This window comes from Loxodonta africana, chromosome 19 (genome assembly GCF_030014295.1).
Source record: "Loxodonta africana isolate mLoxAfr1 chromosome 19, mLoxAfr1.hap2, whole genome shotgun sequence".
NCBI lineage: Eukaryota > Metazoa > Chordata > Mammalia > Proboscidea > Elephantidae > Loxodonta > Loxodonta africana.
This window is the reverse complement of record NC_087360.1, coordinates 26,242,240-26,263,954: the sequence shown is the minus strand read 5'-3', so window position 1 is coordinate 26,263,954 and position 21,715 is coordinate 26,242,240. Positions and strand designations below refer to the sequence as shown.

The 21,715-nt window shown below is 38.1% G+C and overlaps 1 protein-coding gene across 1 annotated transcript in view; it reads left to right on the top strand.

Annotated features, from left to right (window-relative positions):
• HORMAD2 (HORMA domain containing 2) overlaps positions 1-21,715 on the top strand; it is a 123,527-nt gene that overhangs the window by 30,812 nt on the left and 71,000 nt on the right. Inside the window, exons 6-7 of the mRNA XM_023559244.2 lie at positions 3,414-3,434; positions 4,107-4,133. Coding sequence (XP_023415012.1) covers positions 3,414-3,434; positions 4,107-4,133 — 48 coding nt within the window. The remainder of the gene's footprint in view (positions 1-3,413; positions 3,435-4,106; positions 4,134-21,715) is intronic.

Below are 21,715 nucleotides of genomic sequence, written 5' to 3'. Positions count from 1 at the left end.
TACAATGGGAGGCATGGAAAAGAAGGGGTTATACCCAGTAAGAGGCATGGGGGAAATCTTTGGGCAAAAAGGACTTTTGAGCTTTGAAGGCCCTTAGTATTTGGACAGGTTGCAAGAAGGAGAAGGCCACCTCAGGCATACAAAACAGTGCTCATTCGTTCTTCATCTGCTCATTTAGCACCAACTCCTGAGTGTCCCTCATGGAGGGGTAAACAGTATAGTGCTGAAGAGTCAGACAGCCTTGGTGATTCCTAGCCTGACACCTAATACCTTGGTGACTTTCACAAGTAACCTGCCTCTTGGTACCTCGGTTTCTTTACATATAAAATGGGGATGATGATAGTGCCTATGTCTAAGGGTTGTTTGAGAAATACGTGAGATAATCATCTAAACCAGTGGCTCGGCAACATTAATTTGCATCAGAATCACCCGAAGTGTATTAAACACAGATTGCTGGGCCCCACCCCAAAATTTCTGATGCAGTAGGTCTGGGCTGGTGCCTTCGAATTTTCATTTCAAGCAAATTGATGCTGATACTGCTGGTCCAGGGACCCTACTTTGAGAACCACTGATCTAAAATGTTTAGAATAGTGCCTGGCACAAAATAAGCACTATGTTAAGTGTTAACTATTATTATTTTTTATTCATTCATTCTTCATACATTGACTATTTAATCTGTGCCATTGTGCCTAGGTACTAGATGAGATAAAAATGAGAGTAACATGTTATTCCTTCTGTCAAGGAGGTCACAGTCTAACAGAGGGCTACTTCTTAAACAAATACATACACTAAAATAGCGACATAATAGAGTAGCCAGTTTGGTGGATTTAGTTTACTTAAATAACTAGCTGTGTGACTGAATCCATCAAATTAACTGTGTTGGAGGGATTGTAAAGACCAAACCTTAGATGGACTACTTAGATACTGAAGAAAAATAGTATTTATATTGTTTTTCTATGTTGCTAATATTTTGTAGCTTTTCTCAGGGTGCTAATAGGAAATGGTTTAATATTTTAAAAGTAGTTTGAGTAAAGTCAAGCCTGAATATCTAGATATCTTGAAAGGTGTTCTCCTGTTGGAGATGACGATTATTTCTAGTTATTTCTAGGTAATTTTTGCATTCTTTTCTTTAAGCTTTATGGTATTGCTTGAATTCTTTAAAATAACCATGTGTATATGTTTTCCATCATGTGTCTGTCCGTTTGTTGTATTGTGGTGGTTTGGGTGTTGCCATGATGCTGGAAGCTGTGCCGCCAGTATTTCAAATACTAGCAGGGTCACCCATGGTGGACAGGTTTCAGCTGAGCTTCCAGACTAAGACAGAAGAGGAAAAATAACCTGGCAGTCTACTTCTGAAAAAATTGGCCGGTGAAAACCTTATGAGTAGCAGTAAAACATTGTCTGATATAGTGTGGAAGATGAACCCCTTAGGTTGGAAAGCACTCAAAATATGACTGGGGAAGAGCTGCCTCCTCAAAGTAGAGTTGACCTTAATGATGTGGATAGAGCCAAGCTTTTGGGACCTTCATTTGCTGATGTGGTGCCGCTCAAAATGAGAAGAAAGACTGCAAACATCCATTAATAATCATAAGGTGGAATGTATGAAGTATAAAAAAAAAAGTATGAACCTAGGAAAATTGGAAGTCATCAGAAATGAAATGGAATGCATAAACATTGATATCCTAGGCATAAGTGAGCTGAAATGGACTGGTATTGGCCATTTTGAATCGGAAAATCATATGGTCTACTATGCTGGGAATGACAAATTGAAGAGGAATGGTGTTGTTTCCATCATCAAAAAGAACATTTCAAGATCTATCCTGAAGTACAACTCTGTCAGTGATAGGATAATATCTATGCACCTCAAGGAAGACCAATTAATATGACTATTATTCACATTTATGCACCAACCACTAATGCCAAAGATGAAATCGAAGATTTTTACCAACTTCTGCAGTCTGAAATTGATCAAATATACTATCAAGATGCAATGATAATTACTGGTGATTGGAATGCAAAAGTTGGAAATAAAAAAGAACCTAATAGTCTTCACGTTCTCTGAGATCAGGGGCTATGTCTGTTTTTGAATGAATGAATGAACTGTTAATTAATTAAAAAATTTACACTGCACAGTGTAGTCTTAAAATTGTATTGTTATTGTTAGGTGCCCTCAAGCCCATTCCAACTCATAGCAACCCTGTGTACAACGGAACAAAACATTGCCCAGTCCTGCACCATCCTCACAGTCATTGCTGTGCTTGAGCCCATTGTTGCAGCCACTGTGTCAGTTCATCTTGTTGAGGGTCTCCCTCTCTTTCACTAACCCTCTACTTTACCAAGCATTTTTACTTAGAGAAGGACGTCTTGGTTGGTAAGATTGTATGCAGTAACCAAAATAGCCACATGGTGTCATTAAAGTTTTAGTCCTTTGGGTGATGTAGGTGAATAATTTGGTAGGAAATTACGGTCCTGAAATTTTCTGATTTGTATTCTAAGTATTTTTAAAAAAATAATCATATGCTTGAATTTGTACGGAGCCTTGGTGGCTCAGTGGTTAAGAGTTATGGCTGCTAACAAAAAGAGCAGCAGTTTGAATCCACCAGCTGCTCCTTGGAAACCCTGTGGGGCAGTTCTGTGTCGTATAGGGTCACTATGAGTTGACTGACATTGACTCGATGGCGATAGGTTTTGAACACATATATTCAAGCATATATATGTGTATATATATATGTTTTGAATACAGATATTCAGGTATATCTATATATATAAGCATAAATATGTGATCACACATATATTGATTTTATATATTACTTTCTCAAACAGAGAGGATCTGTTTATTCTAGTTTATATGTAGGGAGGCCAAGGGTTTTATAGATATATCAAACTTTAAAGTTTTAAAAGGTACACATGTTTATGAGATACTTTAGACATATTTAATTTTTAGTGATACTGAATTATTTTGTATATCTTTGCCTCCCAAACTGGAGTATAACTTTGAGAGAGTAGGGATAATTATCTTTTTTTTGTATCCCTCTTTTCCCCTCTCCAGTCCCTGGGGTGGTACAAATGGTTAAGTGCTAGACTACTAACCCAAAGGATGGTAGTTCACACCTACCCAGAGGCACCTTGGAAGACAGGCCTGGCAATCTGCTTCCAGAAGGTCACAGCCTTGAAAACCCTTTGGAAGAGTTCTACTCTGCACACGTGTGGAATTGACACCATGGTAACTAACAACAGTACCCTCCCCGGCAGAGCCCCACGTCTGTAGGAGTCACTCACTTGACATTCTGAATATTTTTTCTTATTCAAATCTTTGGAGCCTTTCTAAAATTATATTTTAATTAGCCTCTATTGAAAATAATAATAATATAGGTGCAAGTGTATAATAACAATAGTTTTCTTTTCTTTTGAAGCTACACATGGCAGTACTTACAGTAAGTACGCATTTAAAGACCCAAGCCTCTGTCTCTATCTCATTGTCTTTTGGGAAGTGAACCATCAAAAAAGCACTCTTCCTCCTCCTTCCTACCTTTCTTTACCTGTCCTATGACATTTTGGAATAAAAAATAGGATCTATCAGAAATTTTAATGAAAGATCAAAAACTATATATGTCTTTGGTATATAACAATACATGGGGAAAATATGTTGGCTGTACTATTGGTTTCATTTATTGGCTCTCAGGGTTTCCTTTTTCTAGTTACTCTATACATGCAAAGTGTTTTGTTCTTGAAGCCTTGTGGACCTACCTTTGGGTATAACAGATGGTATATGTAAAGAATAAAAAGAAAATGAGAAGATACCATTGAAAGCCTGAGATATTTATTTAAAAATTTTTATATCATAGCAAATTATGTAGAATTTATTTGTATCTCAGTCATAATCGTGATAAACACCTGGCTGTCAGTTACCTTATACTCAGTTTTCAGAGAATACTACACTTTTCATGTTCACAAAATAAGAGTTTCTCCTATCTCTAGCTTAAAAAAAAAGTATATATGTATAAATTTCAGCACTCAATTAATAGAGCACAAATAGAAAATGTGTCCTGTGAAAAGTAATATAGTAAGTTTCAGAAACTAAATGCTGTTTATTTTTTCTTAAACAGCTTTACACAAATCCTAAGGAACCTGAGGTAAGAAGATGCACAGAGGGGCGGGCAGTATATGTACATTATATTTAAATATGTTTACCTGAGTTGAAGTTATAGATTATGTTACTAGACTACTCCATGAGCAGAGTGACTCAGTAAGCTCTTTCAGTGTATATGCCTCTCTCTCTCTCTCTCTCTCTGTGTGTTTATATACTTAGCCCATTATTGATTAGGACATTTTTCAAAAACTGCCTGGGCATATTGGAAAAAGCATTGAGTAGAAAACTTAGCCTATTTCCTATTATAGTGACATTAAGAATCTCTTCTTGTATCAAAATGACATTTTATTATTTATTTTAATTGATTCTTAATCCTTCCTGCTTGTGGTCTTTTGGAAGAATAAATAAGGTATGGTGTAATTCTAAATTTTTTTTTTCTTTTTGCCAACTAAATTCCCCCCTTTTGACTTGCTCATAGCTTTTCATAGCTTTACCTCTTCTGTATCTAGATTTCTTCCCTCTGCTTATTGAATCCTGCTCATCCTGAAGGCCAACTTATGTCCAAATCCTCTGTAAAACCCTCCTTGGCTATTCTGTCCATACCAATTTCTTTCTGCTCTAAATTCCTTTTCCAGCTGGACCCCACAATTTAACACTCTCAATTGATTCATTTTTATCTTCCCAGCTAAGTTGTAAATTCTTGAGGACAAGAGTCTTATCTTGTTTTCTATTTCCCAGAGTGAATATCATGGCCCTGGGCATGTAATAGTCACTCCTGCCACTTTGAGTGGCAGCTGTGACTGTGGTACAGAAATGGAGGTAGAAGTCTCTGTTCTTTCTTCTCATTCCCTTCTCAATCTTCCTCCTAGCTTTCTTTCCTTCTTTCCATTTCGTTTTTACTTGCTTTCAACTTTCCTTCTCTAAGCTTGATGGTAGTAACTGTAGATATTACTTAACCTAATTGGTGGCATTCAAGATTAAATTAAGCATCTTTAGCCTTTAATAGCCTTTCTTTTTAAGATTACAAATAACTGTTTGAGCAATGGGGAAGAAAACTGCTACGTGCAGGTGAGCAGTAATTCCTTAGTGCTCAAACTAATTCTATCTCTTTTTACCTTTGTCTCTTGTTTAGTTTCAAAATGCTTTTTTTTTTCCTGTAGGTTTGAAGGGAAGTTTCCCAAACTGAAAACTCCTAATAGATTGTCAATAAATTGGCCATTTCCTTAGTGCAGTGTTTATCATGTTTTCTTATGCATGCAAAACTCCTAGTTTTTTTTTTTTATTATTGTACTTTAGGTGAAAGTTTACAGCTCAAGTTAATCTCTCATATAAAATTTTGTACACATATTGTCATGTGTCACTAGTTGCAATCCCTATAATGTGACAGCACACTCCCCCTTTCCACCCCGAGTTTCCTGTGTCCATCCAACCAGGCCCTGTCCCTTCCTGCCTTCCCATCCTGCCTTCAGAGAGGAGCTGCCCATTTGGTCTCTTGTATATGCTTGAACTAAGAGGCATACTCTTCATGAGCATTATTTCATGTTTTATAGTTCAGTCTAATCTTTGAAGAGTGGGCTTTGGGAATGGTTTTAGTTTTGGGTTAACGTAGCGTTTGGTAGCCATGGCTTCGGGGGTTCCTCCAGTCTTAGTCAGACCATTAAGCCTGGTCGTTTTATGTGAGTTTGAGTTCTGTTCCACACTTTTCTCCTGCTCCACCAGGGACTGACTCTGTTGTGTTCCCTGTCAGGGCGGTCACTGGGGTTAGCTGGACACCATTTAGTTCTTCTGGTCTCAGGCTGATGGAGTCTCTGGTTTATGTGGCCCTTTTGTCTCTTGGGCTAATATTCTTGTGTCTTCAGTATTCTTCATTCTCTTCATTCTCCTTTTCTCCAAGTCAGAGAATAGCCATCAATAGATGGCTGCTCGCAAGCTTTTAAGTCCCCCAGGGCTACTCACCAAAGTGGGATGCAGAACATTTTCTTAATAAACTTTGTTATGCCAGTTTACCCAGATGTCCCCTGAAACCGTGGTCCCCAGACCCCAGCCCCAGCTACTCTGTACCTCTAAGTGTTTGGTTGTATTCAGGAAACTTCTTAGCTTTTTCTTTAGTCCAGTTGTGATGACTTCCCCTGTATTGTGTGTTGTCCTTCCCTTCACCCAAGATGATTCTTTCTACTGTGTCGTGAATTCCCTCTCCCTCCCTCCTCACCCCATAACCATCAAAGAATGTTTTCTTCTTTGTTTAAACCTTTTCTTGAGTTCTTATAATAGTGGTCTTATATGATATTTGTCCTTATTGTGACTGACTAACTTCACTCAGTATAATGCCGTCCAGATTCATCCACGTTGTAAGATGTTTCAGGGGTTCTTCATTGTTCTTTATCGTTGTGTAGTATTTATTACATTGTGTGTATGTACCGTAATTTGTTTATCCGTTCATCTGTTGATGGGCACCTAGGTTTTTTCCATCTTTTTGCTATTGTGAACAGTGCTACAGTGAACATGGGTGTGCATATATCTATTCGTGTGTTGGCTCTTATTTCTCTAGGATGTAGTCCAAGGAGTGGGATTGCTGGATCGTATGGTACTTCTATTTCTAGCTTTTTAAGGAAGCGCCAAATCCATTTCCAAAGTGGTTGTACCATTTTACATTCCCACAGCAGTGCATAAGTATTCCAGTCTCTCCACAACCTCTCCAACATTTATTATTTTGTGTTTTTTGGATTGGTGCCAGCCTCATTGGGGTGGGATGGTACCTCCTTGTAGTTTTGATTTGCATTTCTCTAATTTTAATGGCTAATGATCATGAGCATATTCTCATGTATCTGTTAGCCACCCGAATGTCTTCTTTGGAGAAGTGTCTGCTCATATCCTCTGTCCGTTTTTTAATTGAGTTCTTTGTCTTTTTGTTGTTGAGGTGTTACAGTATATTATAGATTTTAAAGATTAGACCCTCGTCAGATATTTCGTAGCCACAAATTTTTTCCCAGTCTGTAAGTTGTCTTTTTACTCTTTTGGTGAAGTCTTTTGATGAGCATAAGTGTTTGATTTTTAGAAGCTCCCAGTTATCTAGTTTCTCTTCTGGTGTTTGTGCATTGTTAGTTATAGTTCGTATTCTGTTTATACCATGTTTTAGGGCTCCTAGCATTGTCCCTATTTTTTCTTCCATGATCTTTATTACTTTAGATTTTATATTTAGGTCTTTGATCCATTTCGAATTAGTTTTTGTACATGGTATGAGGTATGGGTCTTGTTTCATTTTTTGTAGGTGGATATTTTTATCCAGTAATGCCTGCACCATTTGGTAAGGATACTGTCTTTTCCCCAGGTAATAAACTTTGGGACTTTGTCAAATATCAGATGCTCATAGGTGGATAAATTTATGTCTGGATTCTCAATTCTGTTCCACTGGTCTATGTATCTTGTTGTACCAGTAGTAGGCTGTGTTTGACTACTGTGGTGGTATAACAGGTTCTAAAATCAGGTAGTATGCACTCCCACTTTGTTCTTCTTCTTTAGTAATGCTTTACTTATTCAGGGCCTCTTCCCTTTCCATATGAACTTGGTAATTTGTTTCTCTGTCTCATTAAAAAATGTCGTTGGAATTTGGATTGGGATTGCATTGTATCTGTAGATCGCTTTGGATAGAATAGACATTTTCACAATGTTGAGTCTTCCTGTCCATGAGCGTGGTAAATTTTTCCACTTATGTAGGTCTCTTTTAGTTTCTTGCAGTAGTGTCTTATGGTTTTCTTTGTATAGGCCTTTTATGTCCCTGATTAGATTTACTCTTAAGTATTTTATCTTCTCGGGTGCTACTGCAAATGGTATTGATTTGGTGATTTCCACTTCGAAGTTCTCTTTGTTGGTGTAGTGGAATCCGACTGATTTTTGTATGTTTATCTTAGCTGATCCCAACCCAGTACCATCGAATCGAGATACTTTGCTGAATTCTTGTATTAGTTCCAGTAGTTTTCTTGTGAAGTCTTTAGGATTTTCTGTGTATAAGACCATATTTTCTACTAGAGACACTTCTACTTCTTCCTTACCATTTTGGATGCCCTTTATTTCTTTTTCTTGCCTTATTGCTGGGGTTAGGACCTCCAGCACAGTGTTGAGTAAGAGTGGTGATAAAGGGCATCCTTGTCTAATTCCTGTTCTCAAGGAGAATGCTTTCAGACTTTCTCCATTTAGGATGATGTTGACTGTGGGTTTGTATATATGCCCTTTATTATGTTGAGGAATTTTCCTTCTGTTCCTATTTTGCTGAGGGTTTTTATCATGAATGTGTGTTGAATTTTGTCAAATGCCTTTTCTGCATCAATTGATAAAATCATGTGGTTCTTGTCTTTTATTTTATTTATATGATGGATTATATTAATTATTTTTCTAATGTTGAGCCATCCCTGCATACCTGGTATGAATCCCACTTGGTCATATTGAAATTTTGTTTTTGAGATGTTGTTGAGTTCTATTGGCTAGAATGTTGTTGAGGATTTTGACGTCTAAGTTCACAAGGATATAGGTCTGTAATTTTCTTTTTTTGTAGTGTCTTTACCTAGTTTTGATATCAGAGTTACCCTGGCTTCATGGAGTGAGTTCGGTAGTATTCTATCCTTTTTTGTGCTCTGAAATACCTTTAGTTGTACTGGTGTTAACTCTTCTCTGGAAGTTTGGTAGAATTCTTTTTTTTTATTGGGAGTGTCTTTTATTATCTCTCCAATCTCTTCTTTTGTTATCAGTTTATTTAGTTTTCCTACCTCTGTTTATGTTAGTTTAGGTAGGCAGTGTGTTTCTAGAAATTTGTCCATTTCCTCTAGGTTTTCAAATTTGGTGGAGTACAATTTTTCATAATATTCTGTTATGATTCTTTTAATTTCAGTTGGGTCTGTTCTGATATCGCCCATCTCATTTCTTATTTGGGCCATTTGCTTCCTCTCCTGTTTTTCGTTTGTCACGTTGGCCAGTGGTTTATTCATTTTGTTGATCTTTGAAAGACCCAGCTTTTGGTCTTGTTTTTCTGTTCTCTATTTCATTTATTTCTGCTCTAATTTTTATTATTTCCTTTTTTTGGTACCAGTGGGCTTCTTTTGCTGTTCTCTTTCTGTTTGAGTTGTGGGTTTAGTGTTTTGATTTTGGCCTTTTTCTTCTTTTTGGATATGTGCATTTATTGCTGTAAATTGACTGACCTCTGAGCACTGCTTTTGCTGTGTGCCAGAGTTTCTAGTAGAATTTGTTTTCATTCTCATTTGAGTCTGTGAATTTTTTTATTTCATCCTTCGTGTCTTCTATAGCCTAGTTTTGGAGCAAGGTGTTGTTCATTTTTCATGTATGCAATTTTTTCCATTGCTTTTTCTGTTATTGTTTTCTACTTTTATGGCTTTTTGGTCAGAAAAAATGCTTTGTAATATTTCCATGGTTTGGATTCTGTTAAGGCTTGCTTTGTTTCCTAGTATGTGGTCTGTTCTGGAGAATGTTCTATGTGTGTTAGAAAAGAAAGTATACTTGGCTGCTCTTGGGTGGAGTGTTCTGTATACATCTATGAGATCAAGTTGGTTGATTGTGATATTTAGATCTTTCGTGTCTTTATTGAGTTTCTTTCTAGATGTTCAGTCCTTCACTGAAAGTGGTGTGTTGAAGTTTCCTACTACTATTGTGGAGCTGTCTATTTCTCTTTTCAATGCTGTTAAAGTTTGTTTTGTGTATTCTGAAGCCCTGTCATTGGATGGGTAAATACTTATTATGGTTATGTCTTCTTGGTGTCTTGACCCTTTAATCATTGTATAGTGTCCTTCCTTATCCTTTGTGCCGGATTTTGCTTTAAAGTCTATTTTGTAAGAGATTAATATTGCCACTCCTGCTGTTTTTTGATTGTTGTTTGTTTGATATATTTTTGTCCATCCCTTGAGTTTTAGTTTGTGTCTTTGAGTCTAAAGCGTGTCTCTTGTGGGCAGCATATAGATCGATCATGTTTTTTTATCCATTCTGCCACTCTCTGTCTCTTTATTGGTGCATTTAGTCCATTTACATTCAGTGTAATTATTGATAGGTATGAGTTTAGTGTTGTTATTTTGATTTTTTTTGTGTGTATGTGTGTGGTGTTGAAAATTTCTTTGTTCCACTTAATTTTCTGTGCTGAGTTGTTTTTCTTTTTGTGTATTCTTTTCGTCTTTTTCATTGTTGTTGATTTTGTATTTGCTGAGTCTTTATGTTTTTCTTCTTTTTTATCTTGATGTGTAGGCTTATTAGTTCCACTTGTGGTTACCTTAGAATTTACCTCCACTAATCTTTTTTTCTTGATATCACCTTAACTTCCTCTCCATATGAAAGTTCCCTGACTACACTATTTAGTCTCTCTTTTTTGTTTTAATGTTGTTATCTTTTATATATTGATGTATCTATTTCCCTATTTTCAGTGTTGTAGCTTTGACTTATTTTTGTGACTTCCCTATCTGGGTTGATATCTGATTGTTCTGTCATGTGTTCTAGTCTTGGATTGTTATCTGACTTACTGATTTCCTAACTGGAGGTCTCCCTTTAGTATTTCTTATAATTTTGGTTTGGTTTTTACAAATTCATTTAACTTCTGTTTATCTGGAACTGCCCTAATTTCACCTTTTGAGAGACAGTTTTGCTGGATATGTGATTCTTGGTTAGCAATTTTTTTCCTTCAAGGCTTTATATATGTCATCCCCTTGCTTTTTTGCCTGCATGGTTTCTGCTGAGTAGTCAGAGGTTAGTCTTACTGACTGTCCTTTGTAGGTGACTTTTTGTTTATCCCTAGCCACTCTTAAAATTCTCTCTTTATCTTTGATTTGGCAAGTTTGATTATAATATGTCTTGGTAACTTTCTTTTGGGATCTACCTTATGTGCAGTTCAATGAGCTTCTTGGATCGATATCTTCTAGTCTTTCACGATATCAGTAAAGCTTTCTGCCAGCAAATTTTTAACAATTCTCTCTGTATTTTCTGTTTTCCACCCCTGCTGTTCTGGTATTCCAGTCACTCATAGGTTATTCTTCTTGATAGAGTCCCATGTAATTCTTAGGGTTTCTTCATTTTTTAAAAAATCTTTTATCTGATTTTATCTTATTTTTCCTCAAATAAATTGGCGTCAAGTGCCTTATCTTCAGTGTCACTAATTCTGATGTCCATTGCCTCAATTCTGCTCTTACGACTTTCTATTGAATTGTCTGATTCTGAAATTTTACTGTTTATCTTTTGGATTTTTATTTGCTGTCTCCCTATGGATTCTAGCAGGCTGTTAAATTTGTCATTTTGCTATTGTGTAGCTTTCCTAAATTCCTCTATTTCTTTCTCTGTGTCTTCCTTGGCTTGGTCTGCGTTTTGCCTGATCTCCTTCCTGATCTCTTGAAGAGCTCTGTATATTAGTTTTTTGAATTCTACCTCTGGTAATTCCAAAATCTTCTATTCTGGGAAGTTTCCTGGTTCTTTGTTTTGGTCACTTGCTAGAGCCATAATGGTCTGCCTCTTTATGTGATTTGATATTGACTATTTTCTCTGAGCCGTCAATAAGCTGTTATATTTATTTACTGTATGTTTGCTTACTGTGTTCTAGCTTCTTGTTTTGTTTTGATATACTCAAATAGGCTGAGTGTGTGTGAGCTACTTTGATTAGTGGTGTCTTTAGCTCTCATATCCTGTCACCAGGTAGTTAGAGCTGCTATTAGATATCTGAGCCCAGGAGTCCATTTACTTTTCTTGTGTGGATTCAGCTCTGGTGTCCAGGTTGTCGGTCACCAAGTGTGTGGTGCAGGCTCTTATTTTTTTTTATATGGGCAGAGCTATGAAGGGGTGATTGGAGAAGGCACAGGTATCTAGCTGTAGTAGGGGATTATGTGCTGAAGAAGGTAGGAGGCTGATGGCTGTGCCTGAGTGCCTAGGTGGAAGGTGTGTTTGTGTCCCCTAGAATGTATAGGGGTTGGGTTTTGCAGCTGGACTTCAGGCTCCTGTGCTGTTGGCTGTAAGGACTGGGAAGCACCACTTATTCTTGGACCCCTGTCGTGGGTGGCTAGGTGGAGCCACGAGTCCTCAGGCCCCTGATGTGAGTAGGTGAGGACCCCGTTTAATGGGCAGGGTGATGTCGAATGTCACGAATCTGCCACTCCCCCTTAGCTGTTGCAGTTGAAAATAGGCTTCAGGTATATACCCTGTTGTACTGTGCTAATGAGGGCCTACGTTGTTGAATGGGCCCACACAGGTCTAGGCAGGAGCAAAAGGCATTCAAAGTCCGTGAATCCCTTACCCCTGTGCCTAAACAAAGGGGCAGTGACCGCCCTGAGTTCCCAGCTAGGGGCATGGCAACTTTGTTTATTCCCTCCCCAAAGCCAAGAGACTGGCTCAGCATGAGGGGTCCCACTTCTGGCCCAGGGTGCGTGGCAACCACTGAACTCTGCTGGACCAGCACCAGAGCAGAGCAGGGAGGGGGCAGGTGAAGGAAAGAAAGGCACTTTCCAGAGGGGAAAGGGTTATTTTGATTCTACATACTATGTTAGATGCTTAACTTGCAGATCCATCACTGCTTCCCCCTGTGTCTGGAGGCTTGTGCAGACTCTTCATTGCTCAGTTTTTCCCAGCGTGGCAAAAACACGTCCGGAGTGCTACTGCTTGCCTCAGCCCATGTGCACCGAACAGTTCAGCCTGCAGGGTGCCAGCTAGGTCAGGTCTGGTACTTCTTATCTGCTTCTGAACTGTCTCTCTCTCCCCCTGCCGCTCAGTCCGATTTCTCAACTTTGACGTTCAGGGCTCCTAGATTGTCACATATAATTGATTCCCTTGTTTTTCTGGGTCTTTGTTGTAGGAGGATCCACAGGATTTGTCTGACTATTCCGCCATCTTGGCCCCACCTCCCAAAACTCCCAGTTTTAAACCAGTGGTTTTGAGGTAGTGAAATGCTGAGCCAATTGGGCTTAATTACAGAAAAAGCTTACAGAATGGGCAGAAAATTGTTAAATGAGTTTTGGTGCAGGTGATATTTGATAATGAATTTAGGAAACAAAAGCTTATTATATGATAAGCTCTGAGCTATCATTTATGACCCAGAAAAAAAATATTTGGAATGTTTACAGATTGTTCCATATGGCAATGGTACCTGACCTCTGTGTGTTCCTGGCATGCTTTTGATTACTAGAAAATTTGATGCTATGTTTGAAGATATTAAAGAACTCAAAAAAAGTCAATTAAGTCAGCAGTAATTACAGTATAACTACTACTATGGAAAAACAATGTTCATAGAGCCTAGAGACAACCAGGAGTTACAGTTTTATGGTTGCTGTTCAGCATCAAGTCACTGATAAAACTAGTTACTTTCCTGATCTCATTCTCTTGTGGACTCACAAAACAACATTCTCACATATTTCAGTGAACACAGTCTTTTTTAGTTATGTATCTGATATTATACCATGTTTCTTGACTCATTCTCATAGAAGGGTAGTCTCCCTGAACAAAATTGCACAAAGCCTAATAATAATATTAGTACTCACTTGAATTAAAATCAGTTTTACACACACATTAAAATTTGCAGCCCTCGTATAAAGAGCCTACCATGGCATAACAGTTGAGAAATCTCTGGCCTAAATCAAACGAGAATGCTTCCCCAGGCCAGAGGGCCAGGAGATTTTTGGGCATTGTACAAAAATTATGGTGCTCCGGTACTTGAAGCTTTGTTCTAATTATTCCATCTGATGAATGAGATGAACCAACAAAGGAACTAAAGTAATGAAAAGGGATAGTGTAGCTTTTCTGTAGGTAAAAAAAAATACTAGGACTTATCAGTCTGGAGGGTGTTAATGAGATGCGTAAACCAAAAAGTGAGTATGTTAAAGGAAGGGTTAGGCGATTTAATGAGTGATATGGGTTTTATGTGTTCCCGTTGCCATCAGAATGATAGACCCATAAATAGTTACTATATGTGAATATTTTGAGGACACAAACCTTACTTTTTTACCATCTGTTCCTTTGTTTCTACTGGAGGTGTCAATGCCTACTTTCGATAGATTGCTTCAGGAACTGAATGATAGGTGGTCATTGTTTCTAGCCACAATATGATTTTAGAGACTTTGTTTTAAAATAAATTGTAGTAGGATGAAATCCTAATTCAGTATGAATTCTGTCTTGGCTGAATATTTATTCATTCAGCAAATATTAATTGGCTTCCCTTTATGTGCTTTTTTTTTTTTATGTGCTTAGCACTGTTCAAAGTATAAAAATACAGGAGTGAATGGGATAGACAAGATCTTTGCTTTCTTGAAATTTATGTTCTTGTTAAGGAGGATAAATGATAAGCAAGTAAATAAAAATTAGCAAGACAGTTTTATATAGTCTTAATGTATGAAGACAATAAAAGGAGGTGGTATGCTAGAGAATGGTGGGTGGGAGTGGAAGAGGAGGGATTGGTTGACTATGTGAGGTTGGACAGTCCATGGGAGCCCTCCCCGAGATGCTACTATTTGAGCTGAGTCTGAATGAGCAGAAGGAGTCAGCCCTCTGCAGACTTGTGAGAGGCACAGTCATGTGAGTGACAAAATAACACAGTGGTTGATGCTTCAGGCGCTGGAGTCAAATCCCAGCTCTCCCACTCACTACCTTCATCTATAAAATGAAGATAATAGTACCTACCTCAGTGTAGGTTACATGTGAACTAATAGATGTACAGCATGTAGAGCAGTGCCTGCCCAACAACTTGAGAGCTATTATCTTTATTTATTATCACTGGAGACAGCAGTTGTACAGCTTTGCAAGGGCTCTAAGGCAGAAAGGAATCTAGCATGTTCTTGGACAGGTAGGGTACCATGAAGGAACTTAGTAAGTGAGAGGGAAAGCTGCAGGAGATTAAGATTAGAGAGGTAGGCAGGGGACAGATGAGTAGGGCCTTGTGGGCCAAGGCAACATTTGGATTTTAGTCTAGGGCTAATAGAAAGCCATTGGAGAGTTTTAAGCAAGGGAGTGACACTACCTGATTAGTATTTTCAAAAATTCTTTTTGGCTATACTTGTTGCTGTTGAGTCAATTCCGACTCATAGCGACCCTATAGGACAGAGTAGGACTTCCCCATATGGTTTCCAAGGAAAGGCTGGTGGATTTGAACTGCCGACCTTTTGGTTAGCAGCCAAGCTCTTAACCACTGTGCCACCAGGGTTCCTTTTGGGTATAGGACAGAGAATAACTTATTGGAGGGATAGTTTGGAAGCAAGCAGATAAGATAAAAGATATTGTAGAAATCTAGGAGGGAGATGGTGGTGGCTTGCATAGAGTGATCGCAGTGAAGATAAGCAAGTGGATTTGGGTTATGCTTTGGAGACAGGCCTAAAGAGTCTTGCCAGTGGTTTGGAGTGTGGAGGGAGAAGGAAAGGCTATATATTTTGCTGTTGCTTTGGTCTATATGAATATATTCGGTATGATTCACAGAAACCATTGATAAGCATTAAGAGCTTATCTTTATTAAAAAAAAAATAGGCACACACAAATCAGAAAAACGAGAGCACATCTATGAGGTACTAAGAAGAATCTAATGCCTACTGTAAATACACCTTCCTTGATCAACCAGTCGGAAGTTATTTAAGATTAGCCTCTTCAATTTAAACTATTACAAACATAACTCTTTTATTAGTTTCTTCAGGGACCAAATAATAAAATGATTTATGAACTGTTCTTAAATAATTCATCAACTATTCTTGATTCAACTTAAAAGATAAAAGATAGCTTAGAGCATCAAAAAGCTAGAGTTGGTGGAGAAACATGGGCAGGTGGGAAGAAGAGGCACTGTTTACTGGACAGGCAACTACAGGCAGCATCTCTGAGAGAAGACAGTGGGTATCTAGCCTATGTCTGTAGTGGGACCATTGCTGTAGGCACCTGCAGGCATCTCTAGCCTTATATACCTCTCCTGTTGCACTCACAAAGTAGTCTTTTGAACTTGGTTTGATTTCTCAAGTAGATTATCTTGCTGGAAAAAATAGTTCCTTTTTAAAATTAATTCCATTACAAATCAGTCTCTAGAGGTTAAGCAGCATGAATCATTTTCCCCAGGACTTGATCATCTGTGATCAAGTTTATATTAAGTGTTAAGATCAGCAGATCTGGGAGACCAAATCTTGGGATGGTTGTTGTTGTTAGGCACCGTTGAGTCAGTTCTGACCCATAGTGATCCTTTGTACAACAGAATGAAACACTGCTTAGTCCTGAGCCATCCTCGCAATCGTTGTTATGCTTGAGCCCGTTGTTGCAGCCACTGTGTCGGTGTATCTCATTAAGTGTCTTCCTCTTTTTCGCCAACTGTGTACCAAGCATGATGTCCTTTTCCAGGGACTGGTCCCTCCTGATAATGTGTCCAAAGTTTGTGAGACGAACTTTTGCCATCCTTGCTTCTAAGGAGCATTCTGTACTTTTTCCAAGACAGACTTGTTCGTTCTTCTGACAGTCCATGGTAATTCAGCATTCTTCACCAGCACCATGATTCAAAGGCATCAATTCTTCTTCGGTTTTCCTTATTTATTGTCTAGCTTTTGTGTATATATGAAGCGATTGAAAACACCATAGCTTGGGTCAGGCGCACTGTAGTCCTCAAGGTGACATCTTTGCTTTTTAACACTTCAAAGAGGTCTTTTGCAGCAGATTTGTCCGATGCAATGTGTCGTTTGATTTCTTGACTGCTGCTTCCACTGCTGCTTCCATGGGTGTTGATTGTGGATCCAAGTAAAATGAAACTCTTGACAGTTTCAATCTTTTCTCTGTTTATCATTGATGTTGCTTATTGGTCCAGTTGTGAGGATTTTTGTTTTCTTTATATTCAGGTATAATCCGTACTGAAGGCTGTAGTCTTTGATCTTCATCAGTAAGTGCTTCAAGTTCCCTTCACTTTCAGCAAGCAAGGTTGTGTCATCAGCAGGTGGTTAATGATTCTTCCTCCAATCCTGATGCCCCGTTCTTCTCGGATTATTTGCTCAGCATATAGATTGAATAGGTATGGTGAAAGGATACAACCCTGATGTACACCTTTCCTGACTTTAAACCCCACGGTATCCCCTTGTTCTGTTTGAATCCCTGCCTGTTAATCTATTTACAGGTTCCTCATGAGCACAATTAAGTGTTCTGGGATTACCATTCTTTTCAGTGTTATCCATAATTTGTTATGATTCACACAGTAGAATGCCTTTGTATAGTCAATAAAACACAGGTAAACATCTTTCTGGTATTCCTGCTTTCAGCCAGGTTTCCTCTGACAGCAACAGTGATATCCCTGGTTCCACATCCTCTTCTGAATCTAGCTTAAATTTCTTGCTATTTCCTGTTGATGTAGTGCTGCAGCCACTTTTGACTGATCTTCAGCAAAATTTTACTTGCATGTGATACTAATGATATTGTTCAATAATTTTTGCGTTCGTTTGGATCACTGTTCTTTGGAATATAGAGAAAAGTAATAGGAACACCAAGGCTTTTTCTCATCAATCTAACATCCTCATTCCCATATTGTCAAGGACCAAATTTTGAACCAGCCAAATGAGTGGCATTTTTTCATATTCTGACTTAGACTCATACCCCTTACCTGTCTTTAGCACCTTCTCCGGCTCTGTAAGAACACTGTACAACATATCTGAGCCAAATGTTTGCTTCAACTACCTGACAGTTATTTTCTTTTTAAAAAGCTGTGGAATATATCTCTCATGAGGAAATTTATTCCTCTTTATTTCTAGATTTCTTTATTAAGGAGAGCAGATAGCAGTAGTATCTAGATTTTAGTTCACGATCAAAAAACAAGACCAGATGTCATAAGTCCTGATTCCTTTTCTAGTTTTCCTATTGCCATTCTATTCTTAATTATGGCCAGTCTCTTAATTGTTCTCATGGTTTTCCCTTCTCTTCTGCACTCTTTTTTTAAGAAGCCAGGGTAATGTTAAGAAAAAATGCAAAGCACTCCCATCCTGTATTAGTTTATTAGGGCTGCCATAACAAAGTACCACAAATTGGGAGGTATGTATCTGTTGTTGTACCAGTACTAGGCTGTTTTGACTACTGTGGTGAAATAATGGGTTCTGAAATCAGGCAGAGTGAGGCCTCCCACTTTGTTCTTCCTCTTCAGTAATGCTTTACTTATCTGTGGCCTCTGCCCTTTCCATGTGAAGTTGGTGATTTGTTTCTCCATCTCATTAAAAAATGCCATTGGAATTTGAATCAGGCTTGCATTGTATCTAAAGATCACTTTGGGTAGAATGGACATTTTCATAATGTTGGGTGTCCTATCCATGAGTAAGGTATGTTTTCCCACTTATGTAGGTCTTTTTTGGTTTCTTGCAGTAGTGTCTTACAGTTCTCTTTATATAGGCCTTTTATGTCTCTGGTTAGATTTATTCCTAAGTATTTTATCTTCTTGGGGGCTATTGTAAATGGTATTGATTTGGTGATTTCCTCTTCAACATTCTCTTTTTTGGTGTAGAGGAATCCAGCCCAGCTGATTTTTGTATATTTATCTTGTATCCTGATGCTTTGCTAAACTCTAAGTTCCAGTAGTTTTCTTGTGGATTCTTTGGGGTTTTCTGTGTATAAGATCATATCATCTGCAAACAGAGATACTTTTACTTCTTCCTTACCAATTTGGATGCCCTTTATTTCTTTTTCTAGCCTAATTCCTATGGCTAGGACCTCCAGCAGAATGTTGATTGAGAGTGGTGATAAAGGGCATCCTTGTCTAGTTCCGTTTCTCAAGGGGAATGTTTTCAGACTCTCTCCATTTAGGATGATGTTGACTGTTGACTTTGTATAAATTTGTATAAATGCCCTTTATTATGTTGAGGAATTTTCCTTCTATTCCTATTTTGCTGAGAGTTTTTATCATGAATGGGTGTTGAACTTTGTCAAATGCCTTTTCTGCATCAATTGATAAGATTATGTGGTTCTTGTCTTTTATTTATGTGATGGATTACATCGTTTTTCTCATGTTAAATCATCCCTGCATTTATTATTTTTCATACCTAGTATTAATCCTACTTGGTCATGGTGAATTTTTTTTTTGATATGTTGTTGAACTCTATTGGTTAGAATTTTGTTGAGGATTTTTGCATCTATGTTCATGAGGTATATTGGTAATTTTTTTTTTTTTTCTTTTGGTGTCTTTACCTGGTTTTGGCATCAGGGTTATACTGGCTTCATAGAATGAGTTTGGGAGTATTCTATCCTTCTCTATGCTCTGAAAATCCTGTAGTAGTAGTGGTGTTAACTCTTCTCTGAAAGTTTGGTAGAATTCTTCAGTGAAGCCGTCAGGGCCAGGGCTTTTTTTTTTTCTGTTGGGACTTTTTAAATTACATTTTCAATCTCCTTTTGTTATAGGTTTATTTAGTTGTTCTACATCTGTTTGTGTTAGTTTAGGTAGGTAGTGTGTTTCTAGAAATTTGTTTCCTCTAGGCTTTCAAATTTCTTAGAGTACAATTTTTCATAGTATTCTGTTATGATTCTTTTAATTTCGGTTCGGTGTGTTGTGATATTGCCCATCTCATTTCTTATTTGGGTTATTTGCTTCCTCTCCTGTTTTTTCTTTTGTCAGTTTGGCCAATGGTTTGTTGGTTTTTTGATATTTGAATTCAAAGAACCAGCTTTTGGTCTTGCTAACTCTTTCAATTGTTTTTCCATTCTCTGTTTCATTTAATTCTGCTCTAATTTTTATTATTTACTTTCTTCTGGTGCCTGAGGGCTTCTTTTTCTTCCCTCTTTTAATTTGTTTGAGTTGTAGGGATAATTCTTTGAATTTGGCCCTTTCTTCTTTTTGGATGTGTTTATTTATTGCTATAAATTGACCTCTGAGCACTGCTTTTCCTGTGCCCCAAAGGCTCTGGTAGAAAGTGTTTTCATTCTCATTTGATTCTATAAATTTCTTTATCCCACCCTTAATTTCTTCTATAACGTAGTGGTTTTTTGAGCAAAGTGTTGTTCAGTTTCCATTTGTTTGATTTTTTTTCTTTGCTTTTTCTGTTATTGATTTCTACTTTTATGGCTTTATGTTCAGAAAAGATGCTTTGTAATATTTCTATATTCCGGATTCTGTTAAGGCTTACTTTATGGTCTGATATGTGGTCCATTCTGGAGAATGTTCCATGTGCATTGGAAAAGAAAATATACTTGGCTGCTGTTGGGTGGAGTGTTCTGTATGTCTGTGAGGTCGAGTTGGTTGGTTGTGGCATTTAGATCTTCCATGTCTTTATTGAGCTTCTTTCTGGATGTTCTGTCCATCCCTGAAAGTGGTGGGTTGATGTCTCCTACTGTTACTGTGTAGCTATCTATCTCTTTTTCCAATACTGTTAGAGTTTGTTTTATGTATTTTGGAGCCCTGTCATTGGGTGTGTAAATATTTATTATAGTTATATCCTCCTGGTATATTGACCCTTTAATCATTATATAGTGTCCTTCCTTATCCTTTGTGGTGGATTTTACTTTAAAGTCTATTTTGTCAGAAATTAATATTGTCACTGCTGCTTTTTAAAAAAATTTTTGTTGTGCTTTAAGTGAAAGTTTAGAAATCAAGTCAGTCACTCATACAAGAATTTATACATACCTTGCTGTATACTCCTAATTGCTCTCCCCCTAGTGAGACAGTACACTCATTCCCTCTACTCTCTCTAGTCCATTTGGCCAGCTTCTGACCCCCTCTGCCCTCCCATCTCCCCTCCAGACAGAAGATGCCAACATAGTCTCTTGTATCTACTTGATCCAAGAAGCCCACTCTTCACCAATATCATTTTTAATCCCATTGTCCAGTCCAATCCCTGTCTGAAGAGTTGGCTTTGGGAATGGATCCTGTCTTCGGCTAACAGAAGGTCTGGGGACCACGACCACTGGGGTCCTTCTAGTCTCAGTCAGACCATTAAGTCTGGTCTTTTTACGAGAATTTGGGGTCTGCATCCCGCTGCTCTCCTGTTCCCTCAGGGGTTCTCTTTTGTGTTCCCTGTCAGAGCAGTCATCGGTTGTGGCCGGGCACCATCTAGTTCTTCTGGTCTCAGGCTGATGTAATCTCTGGTTTCTGTGGCCCTTTCTGTCTCTTGGGCTCATAATTACCTTGTTTTGGTTCATTCTCCTTTGTTACAGGTGGGTTGAGACCGATTCATGCAACTTAGATGGCTGCTTGCTAGCGTTTAAGACCCCAGATGCTGGTCTCCAAAATAGGATGCAGAATGTTATCTTAATAGATTTTATTATGCCAATTGACTTAGATGTCCCCTGAAACTATGGTCCCTAAACCCCCGTCCCTGCTACGCTGGCCTTTGAGGCGTTCAGTTTATTCAGGAGACTTCTTTGCTTTTGGTTTACTCCAGTTGTGCTGACCTCTCCTGTATTGTGTGTTGTCTTTCTCTTCACCTAAAATAGTTCTTATTTACTAATTAGTGGAAACCCCTGTCCCTCCCTCCTTCCCTCTTCCCTCTTGTAACCATCAAAGAACATTTTCTTCTCTGTTTAAACTATTTCTTGAGTTCTTATAATAGTGGTCTCATACAATATTTGTCCTTTTGCAACTAATTTCACTTAGCATAATGCCTTCCAGATTCCTCCATGATATGAAATGTTTCATGGATTCGTCATTGTTCTTCATCAATGCGTAGTATCCCATTGTGTGAATATATC